Source organism: Chanodichthys erythropterus, chromosome 11, assembly GCF_024489055.1.
Source record: "Chanodichthys erythropterus isolate Z2021 chromosome 11, ASM2448905v1, whole genome shotgun sequence".
Taxonomy (NCBI): domain Eukaryota; kingdom Metazoa; phylum Chordata; class Actinopteri; order Cypriniformes; family Xenocyprididae; genus Chanodichthys; species Chanodichthys erythropterus.
The window spans coordinates 12062209-12074325 of NC_090231.1; the positions used below are offsets into that span (position 1 = coordinate 12062209).

Sequence of the window (12117 nt, forward strand, 5' to 3'; positions counted from 1 at the left end):
GGCGTTGTGTGCAGTTTTTGACTGAGCAGTACTGGTGCAGATGGAGGCGTGAGTATCTGCAAAACATTATTGCTAGACAGCGCTGGCATTCACCAAAAAGAAATCTAAGAAAAGGTGACATTGTGTTGGACATTGATGAACTATCACCCAGAGGTGAATGGAGACTCGCCAGAGTCCTGGAGACCATTAGCAGCAAGGACAGTCTCATCCCATTTTTACAGGATCGCCCTCTATTACTTGTACTGAAATTAATACAGATTCTTGCTGACCTTTTGTTTTGTATCTGCCATTAAGTGGAATGTTAACATTTTTAATGGTATCGTTTGCAGGGAATAGAAGCTATTTTATCACATCGCATGATCATTTTATTTATTTTTTTTCACTAAAGTTTTGTAGAATTTCGTTTACAATGTTGATCTGTTCACCGTGTCACACGCTGGGCGCTCACCGCTGCTTCAGTCATTGTATGAATATCCAAATAAATCTATGTGATCAACACACTGAGAAAGCGGATTCATTTATTTGTTGGAAATGTTTAAATGATGCTTAAACGAGCATATTGAGTAGGCCTACAACTTGTCATTGTAATTCCCCTTTTCCATGATCACAGATAAGGAGAATCAGAGATTATGGGTCAAATTCAGCGGACAGACGGACACAAACACAATGTATTTTTATATTTATTTTAACAAATGACAACCACACTAAGCAATTTCCTACCTTTATGAAACCGTTATGGTAAATGTATAAAATGCTTGCATTTTAAGTGATACTGAAAGTTTATATTTTGGTCTCATCTGTTTTTCTTGGTCTCTTTAATATCAGTCTAAGTGCATTAAGCGTTTTCTTGAGAGGACATGAGAGGAAACCGTTTAAGATATAAACGTGTTGCGTTCATATTTTGGGCTCATTTGCGTATCTCCACACAGTATGCTTTAATAAATATGTACAGAATTGTTTGTTTGTCACATGAAGTGTTTTTCCTGTTAAGCATTTGAATGTCCCCGTCAAGTTCTGCTAATTCACGAGCGCAGTGAGAGTCAGACTTGCAAAGGTATGTTAATTATTAAACCAAACGTAATCAAAAAGTTCAAAAACACTTAGCAATGTCATTCTTTTATTGAGTGATAAGCAGTGGGTTTAATCAGTGCCATTAATAATAGATTTGCCATCCGGCGTCTTCTCGTCATCTCCTCGACCTGCTTTCCCTTGGTGTTTTTACATGTAGAAAAGGCGAAAAAATGTTTTTCACTGTCTTGTTTTCTCTTAGAACGATGATCTAAGTTACTATCACAATTATCGATGCAGCATTATAATGACATACAATGGTGACATTTTTCACAATCATGACAGAAAACTAATTACTGCATTAAACTCAATAACGGAAAGGCTGCGCGATCCTGTCAAGATGGCGGATAAACAAAGAAGTTACCCAGAACTCAATGCGGCGTGACGTCAGATTCGTATTCTCTATTCGGACGGGATTAGTTTTACATAGGGTGCTTCTCAATATCCCTCCTCGTCTCCTCGCTCCTCCGGTGCATCCTTTGCGGAAGTCTTTCTCATCGAGTAACCTGACGCACGCATAAATTCTCCTCCCCCTTCTTGTCTGTCACAATAATTTAAATGTATGCTTTACTTTTACAGATTAAATAAACTTTATATCTCATATATTTCAACTAGGCATCTTGCTTTATTAATATTTATTATATTTTTTTAAATAACCAAACTTTAACAACATGTGGGTAGATCCCTCGAGCGCAGCTGATGACGCTTTGAAGTGACGCTAAAGGGAGCGAGGATTTATGGGCTGCGTCTGAAAACTGGAAAATGCTGCCTTCTGAGGACACATTTCAAGGTGGTAAGGCATCAAGGCACGTCCGAATCCAATGTTAGCTTCACTTCCTGTCTCATGAGATACCTTCCTCAGATCGATTTTTGAAGGAAGCATAGATGTATCCTTAGCTGCCTTTAATATCCCACAATCCTGTGCTTTCCATTCTGTGACGGTTGAGCTAGAAAAATAAAGATGGCGTCCGAAAGTTGCGTTTGCTGCTCACTTTGTGTATAAATGTACGATTTTGGCCAACATATTTCAATTTTGATATAATTTCTATCGAGAAATTACTAATAATTAAATATTTGTTTAGTTCTCACCAAAGCTCGCGCTATTTTGCTGTAGATCATTAAACTGTTATGCTGCCTCAGAAGTCTGTCCGAAATCAGTTTCGTGAGGTACCTTCATGTACAAACGCTGCCATATAAGTCATTCTCTTATAAGACAGCGAGGCAGCAAGACAGCTATACTAGGTTTTCGGACGCAGCCATCATTTCACTTGATTCAATTCCTCCGTCCTCTCGTCTTTTCCTTGCGTCCTTCCCTTGCATCCTGGAGGGGTGGAGCTAAGACGCGAGGAAAGGAAGCAAGGAAAGTAAACGAGGATGCACAAATAAGAATTGAGAAGCACCCATGGGGAGGTGGAGTAAAGTAATTTTACCTCAGGCCAATTCGCACGGGATAAGACATCTCAGTAAAACTAGCAGAAGGAGTCGTCGTGTGGTAGGCTTCCTGATACCATGTGCGCAAACACATATAATATGAATAAAATATAACAGTTAGGTCCGGTCAAACGATTTATTAATTAAATTCTGATTGGATTGATGGTAGGCACTTAGCTAAAGATAAAATTAGTTTTGTGCCTCTGACAAGTGCTTTCGATCTTCTTTTTGCTTTGAATGCTATGTAGAAAGTACTTGAGGATTGCCACAGACTTCCCACCAGCGCTTACAACATTTCTTCAAGTGCTTACATGCTTGAAAAATGCGCTGAAAACTACTTTTAAACAGGAAATGACAGAATTTTACCGTACATGCAGTGGGTCTATTCTAACGGGAGTAGGCTATCACCTGAGGTTTTCCTGGACCTTTTTACAGAAGGTAAAAAATAATCTTTACTGACATTGTCCGTTATGATGAGATGGCACATTCGGACGGGACTAAAATCACCGAGAAGTAATAATTACCCACCTCCTCATGTAAAACTAATCCCGTCCAAAAAGGGTTTAAGATTATTTTCTCAGTGCTGACTGATTTGCAAAAGAATCGTTCTTTTGGGCAATTCAGTGATTCACTTAGCTAAATAATTATTTCACATGTGATTCATTATTTTTAACCGGTTGATTGAAATGGACTGTCCGAACCTGGTCCGAACGAGCTGATTTGTTTAAAACAACAGGACATGTAACGTTAGTCGCCGAGCTATTAAGCGTTTTTTTCTTCTTGGAGTTAATGCACTTAATCAAGAATGGTTTGTTTTGGAAATCTCTCGATACGTGATTTGTTGAGATATGCATTTTTTATCTTTACCTATGGCAGCCCAACAAATGGACGTCACATCATCCTCATGTCGTTGTTAAGTAAATACAAGGTTAAATTGGTAACTTTATTAGGTCTACAACACATTAAACATGCCAGGTCTAAAACGTCTTTCAGTATTTTGGACGCTTGAAGTTAGACGCCTCAAATGCAAATACATGCAAATTGCTGCAATTTAATTGTCTGCAGCCGCTAAAGATTCGTTCAGGTCGAAGTGTCCATATGCTGTGGATTTAACCGCTGAACCTATATCTGTTTTCATTTGATGACTTTGTTTCGACGATTAAGCAGCTAAAGCAAACATTGAATGGTAAGTGAAGCTGACAGGTAGAAATTTGATTTGACTTAAAAAGTTTTAAATGGAGGTATTGGATTGAATTGTGAAGACAGTTTAGTAATGGTTTTACGAACGAGTTGCACAATGACATCTTGAATGTGGACCTTTTTGTATTTTCATTATGGTGAATAGAAAGTATCTGTGTCACAATATGTTATAAGGCTTTGGATCCTGATTTGAGAATGCTACAATCCTGAAAATCAGGTTTGACTATAGGGTTTGGCTATTGGTCCTAAGGCAAAACTGATACTCCTACTCATACTCACCACATCACTATTTTATGATGATTTCAAATCCACCTTAAACACTATTAATTACAAATGATTAGTTTACAATCTAATACATTTACTCGTGAGATCATGCAAGTATCCATGCACTGTGAGACTGTTTTGTTAAATTTATGCAAAAATAAAAAACTGCCAAATGTTGTTTTGCCATAAAAAAGGACAATAGACTATATTATATATACATTTTACAATTTATACACACTGTGTGCAGAATTATTAGGCAAGTTGATTTAATCTGGCAGTAAGTTTTGGAAGATCATTTTAGTCCATTGCAAGATGGACTTTTCAGGATAAGAGATGGACTAAAAGTGAACTCCCACACCTTACTGCCAGATTCTGGAAGATAAATTCTTCAAACAGTGGTACAAGAGGATGTGGTGCTGGTCCTTCAGGATTCACTCTCAATCTGTCTGTCTATAAGGCCTATAAAAACCCAGTCTTCATGTATTTTATAACACTTCAGCTTGTGATTCTTATTAAGTGCGGGTCATTTTTTAGGATTCTTCAGCTAACCTAAGTCTCTGAGATCCTGACACCTTGCACTTCTGGAGACTCCAGGTAGGTTTCAGTTCTGGAAAATGGTGGCGCTGGAGACTAAAGGGTTCCTGATGGTTTAACACTTAATTCTTCACCTTAATTCTTAATTATTTTGCAGTTAACATGTGTCTTTTCTTTTCCACCTGTTTTTGTATGACCCCGCTGATCCAATGAGCATTTTGCTGTCCCATGGTCATGCTTTAACTTTGCAATTTCTAGTATTGCATTAGTATTGCGTCCTTCTCATGAGTATTTAATATTTTTTGACTTTGCAGTCTGAGTTAAATCTCTTTTTTGGCTCATTTTGCCTGTAAAAGCAAACCTGCCTAATAATTCTGCACATCTGAATATAAGGCATTTTTCATTTCCAGCCTTCATGAACAATTATATATCACTTATAAATGATTAAAAATAATATTAATAGTAGTTATTAAGATTGATGTGGATTGGAATTGGTAGAATGTGCTTGGAAAAAAAATATGATCAGAAAATCAACTTGCCTAATAATTCTGCACACAGTGTATATGTAATTAAATCATACAATGTTAATATACTAACCTGTTTGAGATATATATATTTATTTAAATTATTTTCTATTATTTAATATATGGTAAGGACATTTTTCCAATGAACAGGTTTTACTTTAGCATTTTTCTGTTCCTATAGTATTTTGAATTTGAAGTTCTTAAGCTCATAAAACATTTGTAACTTGTGAAGTGTTCAAGCAAATCTTTGTTGAGTCTGTTTTTAAAGTTTCTATTTGTCTGCTAAAATCACTTACTGTGTATATCTGTGTTTGTGTACAATTTTAGCTGTAAAGTCATGGCTTCCATCAGCGGTTTTTCTGAAAAAAGCTTTACATGTTCCATATGTCTGGACGTGTTCACTGACCCTGTAACTACTTCCTGTGGACACAACTTCTGTATGACCTGCATCAGACGCCACAGAGACAGCAGTCTATGCTCAAAGTGCCCATTGTGTGGGATAGCATTGGACTCAAAACAAGATTTTAACATAAACAGAACGATAAGAGACATCGCAGAGGGCATCAAAAGAAAAAGGATCCTAGAGAATCCTGAAGTGTCCTGTGATAGTTGCCCAAAGAAGAAAATTGCTGTTAAGTCATGCTTACACTGTGGAACTTCTTTCTGCAAGACTCACTTGGAGCCCCATGAAACTGCAGAAAAGCTCAAGAAACACAAACTAATTAACCCTGTGAAGAATCTTGATGAATACATTTGCAAGAATCATGAAAGACCTCTGGAACTTTACTGTAGAGATGATCAGACAGCCATCTGTCAATTCTGCACCGAGAGTGACCACAAGAATCATAATACAGCCCCTCTGGAGGAGGAGAGTTTGGTAATACTAACTTGGTAGTCATTAATAGCAACTATGAACATATACAGAATACTTTACAACATTATAAACATTAATTGTGTGCTTTACATTAGAAATTGCTGATGAATCAAAAGATAGCAGTGCAGCAGAAAATTCAGGACAAGATGCGGAAAATTAAAGAAATTAGACATTCTACAAGGTTTAACAAAGTAAGTTTATTTCTGAACACTTGTGGTTTCCTTCTATATTGTTTGGTTTAAGTATCAACTTAAAGGTCCACAAGATGGTTTAGTTTATTTTGTGCTTTAACAATATTTTGATTTTTCAATATATATTTTGATGATATTTTTTATCTTAAAATTCACAACAGCAAGCTAAAGAGAAGGAGATCAATGACAACATCAAGTTTTTCAAGGACATCTTCGAGAGAAGCAATGCGGAGCTACTAGATCTCACAGAGAAAAAGCATAAAGATACAGAAAGACGAAGCGAGGAGCTCATCAGAGGGCTAGATGAAGAGATCAAGGAGCTAAAGAGAAGACAAACTGAACTGGAGCAGCTCTCAAATCCTATTGATTTCACACAAGTCAGTGTTTCTCACCAAACAATGGTAAGAAATGAAGCCACATGTACACTTGACTTAAGGGCTTTTTTTTCTCTATTCTAGATTATTAACCTCCTGTGCAGCCCCATATGTACTAAGCGCTCAAAAAACATCCGCATCAGTGCACATGAACATGGGGGTATTCTGAGGAAGACAATATCATGGCTTCAGAGTGTCTTGGATGAGAAAATGAGAGAAACTGGTAAATATTCACCATGAAACCAATCATATTTATAGCATTGTGCACTCTTTAATAAGACAGAAACACATACTTAGTTCTTTCCCACTGTTCTTCCCACTGTAGTTGGCAGAGAACTGCGGAGTATACAACGTTATGCAGGTATGGAAAATCTGACTAAAAGTTTCATTTAAATAAAGTCTTAAGGACCAGATTTACTAACCGCTTGCGCCAATATGAACCCTCTTTTGTCATTAAAAAACTACTGTCATGGTTTACTAAAGCGATGAAAAGGCATGGACACAGTTATTTTTGCGGCTAACCTTATTACAAATGCATTTGTAGGAGTTTCTCATTCAGACAAAACTTTCGGGAGAGTATTTAAATAAATCACACAATGTAGTTGCTTCTACACTCTCAGAAAAAAAAGGTAAAAATGTAGTCCTATAGTCATCTTCATTTATATAGCACTTTTTACAATACAGATTGTTTCAAAGCAGCTTCAAAGTGATAATAGGAAAATTAATGGACATAGATTGTTTTGTTTGTTTGAAGTTATTATCAAGCCAAAGAAGTTTTTGATTGAATCACTTCTGTTGTAAAAATTATTAAAGGTGGACTCAGTAGAATTTCAACAACACTGTTTGTAAGTTAGTCGGGCCGACACCAACAACAAACGTCTAACCAATCAGCATGAGGGGGTGTATGACAGTCGAGGAGAAAGAACAAGAGAGCAAGAGAGAGATTTGAAAATAAGAAAGAAAAAAATGGCCGTGTTTATATTAGAAAAGCTTTCCAGCATTGGAAAGAACTAAGTGGGAAGGCCTGAAAACAGATGTGGAGGCTGCTTTGATTCCTTCTCATGTGAGTAACACTGGGTTTTGATTGTCTGGAGCTGCTGTGCTATTGGCAACTAACAACAAACTCTTGTTTGTATTTACTCTTACATTACTGTACATTACTTTTTTGTGCTTCCTTGTCGTTCGTTCATCAACTGAACTTTATTTTTCGTGAAGCATTTTGTTGCACGTCAGCTGTGATAAACAGACATCCACTCACATTACGTGTGTAACAGCGGCCAGATTAGTGAGAATTGAGCAGGTAAACCACTGTGCATTGACAACCACTAGAGAATGCAGTGTTTAGCGTCATTGGTAGGGCATTCGCCTCGCATGCCAGCAGCGGTTGGGCTGGGGTTCGAGATTGACTTAGAGAAGGGTGGTTAGGATTGGAGTGTGAGTTTCAGAGCAATGAAGAGAGAGAGGTGGGTTTGTTTGGGTTGATTTCAAATATCAACAATGTCCAACAGCGTTTTTCAAAATCTACTTTCTGCACCTTTAATTATCAACTTAGGGGCTGCTTGACACCTTTTTAACTGAAAACAGAAGACTTTTAATGCGTCCTTGTCGTTCATTTACAGGGCGATATATCAAACAGCCTCTTTTTTAAAATAGCCATTCATAAAAATAGCTATTCATACTAAAAGCTAAAAAACTTAAATTTTAATTTCAGGGTGACTTTAATATTTTGTATTATTTATTTTTTTCATGGCCAATTCTAATTGTCCATTTTCTTTTCTTGAATTAATTAATTAATTTATTTGTTGTGTATTTGTTCTATAACAGGCCAAACTGGCCTTAAACAAAAAATATGTGTAGCCATTTGGTATACAGGCATTTTGAGCATAAGCAGTTATTTTTGATTTAAAGGGGACCTATTATGCCCCATTTTACAAGATGCTAAATAAGTCTCTGTTGTCTCCAGAGTGTGTATGTGAAGTTTTAGCTCAAAATACCCAACTATTTGTTTTTATCCACTATATTAGTACAAGCCTGTTGTACCGTCCAAATGGTGGCCAAAACTTTACAGATGAGTTTTGTGTTTATTATACTTAAAAAATAAGAAGCGTCCGTTTTCACTCTAGAAAATCACTGTAAAAGCTTAATAAAACACAGTGCAAGTGTGCATTAAAATATTATCCATAAACTCTCTCTTTCCCTTGTATTATCATCAACATAAATAGCCCAGCACACAGAAACTACTAACAGTAAACAAATATATACAGACCTTATGCCTAAACTGGTAAACTTCATTTCCGTAAATCAGCTCTAATGAACTGTAATAAAGTGCTCTCACCTTCATTACTGCCATATCCAGTATCACTCTGGAGACAGTTTGTACTTATATATCCTTGAACTCTTTACACATTTTTAGGACAACCTCTGTTTTGTATTGTCCCTTTGTATTGACATTGAACGAATTTCAGTAGAGTTGAGGGAGCATTTTCTTGGAAATCAAAATTAATCCCCCTCGTCTTCAGTGGCTCAGATTTAGGAAGTAAATGGAGAGAGCTATGTGGATTAATCAGAACACCTAAAACACTTTGGAAACATTCTTGTTAGTGCAGTAATGGCTGACTGTACAACTGGCTGTGAACTTGCTAAGGCCGGTTCTATGTTAAAAACGGCAGTGTCTGTCAACATTTGTGGGCGGGACCTGTGGCTAATGTGACGTCACACTGCCAAGGATCTGCAAACGGCTTGTTCTGAGACACTGCTTATGATTTATGGGGATTAAAAAAAAAGGAGTGGTTGGATTTTTATCATTATAGGGTGGTTGTGTACACACACTGCCAACACACATTTATGTCCAAACACCATGCAAAAGTGAATTTTGCATAATAGGTCCCCTTTAAATTAGATTGTATAATTTAAAGATTTACAGAAAAAAAACAGCATGGTCTGACTTTATAGCTATAGTGAAATTATGCTACATAATATGACACCTGCACAAAACAAAAATAGCAGACGGACTGAATGAAAATGCAAATTCACTCTCTAACAGTAGGTGGCGCTTATGGAACAGCAGTGATATAACGTTTCCTTGGTTACTGCTCTATACAAAGCAGCACTGCGCTTATAAAATAGGCTACATTTGCAGAGATATTTCCTATTTCCTGTTACATTTCATATAAAACCCAATTCAATATTTATATTTTTCTATATTTCAAAAACAGTGAGCTTGGCCTGGTACACAATAAATATTGGGCAAAATAAAACTAATAACCATTCTGATTTATGGCTGGTGGACCATGCATAACTGTTTAATTATTGTTCAAATCATCCCCCGGGCTGGATTGGACACATTTGTGTGCCATATTCAGCCCGTGGGCCTTGTGTTTGACACCTGTGTTCTAGTTATTATCAACTGGCCAGAATTTTAAGATTGCAATAGACGTGAAGGACTATAATGCGTTAAGAGCTCGCTCAAGTACGGGGGAACTAAACCATTTAGTGCTTTGTAAGTAATTATCAAGATTTTAATATTTATACGATGTTTAATAGGGAGCCAATGCAGTGTGACAGAACCGGGCTAATATGGTCACAGTTCCTGGTTCTAGTAAGAACTTTATCTGCTGCATTTTGGACCAGCTGGAGTTTGTTTATTAACTGTGCAGGTCAACCACCCAGCAAAGCATTACAATAATCTAGCCTTGAGGTCATGAATGCATGAACTAATTGTTCCGCATTTGTCATTGTGAGCATATGATGTAATTTAGATATATTTTTGAGATGGAAGAAAGCAGTTTTACAGATGCTAGAAAAATGGCTTTCAAATTAAATATTGGTATCAAAGAGCACACCCAGGTTCCTAGCTGACAACCCTATATAGAACCCTAGGGTTCTTGACTCAATTTTTAAGAATGCTTTATGCCAAAAAAAAAAGGTTAAGGAGAATGTCTTAAATGATTGCATTTATGTTTAACAGGGGATTTTTTTCTAGTTATAAAGTTTGTTTATGAGCTGATTAATTCATACAATTCAATTAAAATGAAAAAATAATTAAAAGAAAATTAATTAAAGCCATGAATTAAATTAATTAATTAAATCCATAAAATTATCCCATACTGGGAACCCCTAAAATGTTCTACATTAACCCTTTTCTTCTAAGAGTGTTGGAGGAGGCACTGCAGAGAATAGAGAGCACATGATAGAAGGAAGAACATTTTCTCCACTCATTATTTTTTTGAATACCAGAGGAAGACGTTATCTGAAAATATTGTTTGACAAGCCACGTTATTTTAATTCGCGCTGCTCTTGGTAGATTGTGTTAGTCATAATGGAAATGAGCTGCTGTGTCTGTGCTCTTTAATTTTCACGTCGTCAGGTCATCACCCGCAGAACTTTCCTCTCCCATTAGCCCTTTTATGGGATTGCGGTCTCACGCTAATTTATCATGTTTAATAAATCTGGCCCTATCAAAAAAGAAAAATAATCCTTTATACTGATGTGTTGTAATATAGCTCCATATAAAGTTTTGCATGAATGAACTTACACTAACCCTTATATCTTTTATCAGTGGATGTGACAATTGACCCTGACACAGCTCATCCTGAACTCATGTTGTCTGACAATGGAAAAGAGGTCAGAAATACAGGCAAATCACAGGAGATTCCTGACACCCCAAAAAGGTTTGACCATTGCTCGTGTGTCTTAGGAAAGGAAGGCTTCTCCTCACAGAAGTTTTATTATGAGGTTCAAGTCAGCGGGAAGACAGAGTGGGATTTAGGTGTGGCAAAAGAATCCATTGACAGAAAAGGGGAAATTGGGCTCAACCCTGAAAATGGATATTGGACTGTATGGCTGAGGAACAGGGATGAGTATGCAGCCAACGATCGCTCCCCTGTCCCTCTCACCTTGAAAGAGAAGCCAGTGAAAGTGGGAGTTTTTGTGGATTTTGATGAGGGTCTGGTCTCTTTTTATGATGTTGAAGCCAGGTATCATATTTATTCTTTCACTGGACAGTCTTTTCCTGAAAAGCTCTATCCATATTTCAGTCCTGGAGAATACGAGGAAGGGCAGAACTTGCATCCTCTGATCATTACACCTGTTGACTCAACCGAATAAATCAAATTTCAAAGGCTATAATAAAATGAATTGTTATCATTTTTTGTATATAAGCCTCTGTATGTAACTCCTTCAGTCTAAATGATGTTCAATGCAAATATGACCATTCTTTATTTCTATTCTAAATGCAACCATGAATGATCATTGATCAAAAGAATCAAGTCATGCTTCTTTTTTCAATATTTATTTTTAATCTCCATTTCAATTTGAATTCCATTATATCTAAACGTAACTTGTAAAACAATATGTTACAAATTCATTACATATGTAATACAATTTTCATTTAGCAGACACTTTTATCCAAAGTGACTCACAAATGAGGAATGGAAATAAATGTGATCAAAACATCACGTTTATTTTGCTTCATTTGCTATTTTCAAATGCAACTTTCAATTTTCAACAAGTGATTTATTGTTATGAACTGTGATGTATTAATTTTATATCAATTCAATGTATGAGAAAAACCACAGAATATTAAAAATTGATCAATATTTAAGTAACAAAAACACCAAAAATAGCAGCTAAAAACAACATTCAAAACATTTAATGAT

General features: G+C 36.4%; 1 protein-coding gene across 2 annotated transcripts; it reads left to right on the forward strand.

The window, feature by feature from the left end:
- Window positions 1-2816: 2816 nt before the first annotated feature.
- LOC137031076 (zinc-binding protein A33-like) lies at window positions 2817-11585 on the forward strand. 2 transcript variants are annotated; one of them, XM_067401696.1, is made up of 7 exons: window positions 2817-2937; window positions 5349-5898; window positions 5991-6086; window positions 6248-6463; window positions 6545-6683; window positions 6786-6821; window positions 11019-11585. In XM_067401696.1, exons 2-7 carry the CDS (start codon window positions 5359-5361, stop codon window positions 11564-11566), a joined length of 1575 nt encoding a protein of 524 aa, XP_067257797.1. In that variant the 5' UTR covers window positions 2817-2937; window positions 5349-5358; the 3' UTR covers window positions 11567-11585. The 2 variants fall into 2 exon arrangements, with proteins under 2 accessions (XP_067257797.1, XP_067257798.1); XM_067401697.1 differs by lacking the exon at window positions 2817-2937 and adding an exon at window positions 3627-3685.
- The last annotated feature ends 532 nt before the right edge of the window (window positions 11586-12117 follow it).

Coding starts and splice junctions, on each gene's coding strand:
- LOC137031076 (XM_067401696.1), top strand. CDS start 5,359: ATGGCTTCCATCAGCGGTTTTTCTGAAAAAAGCTTTACATGTTCCATA. Junction 5,899..5,990: donor CTCTGGAGGAGGAGAGTTTG/GTAATACTAACT, acceptor GCTTTACATTAG/AAATTGCTGATGAATCAAAA. Junction 6,087..6,247: donor ATTCTACAAGGTTTAACAAA/GTAAGTTTATTT, acceptor AATTCACAACAG/CAAGCTAAAGAGAAGGAGAT.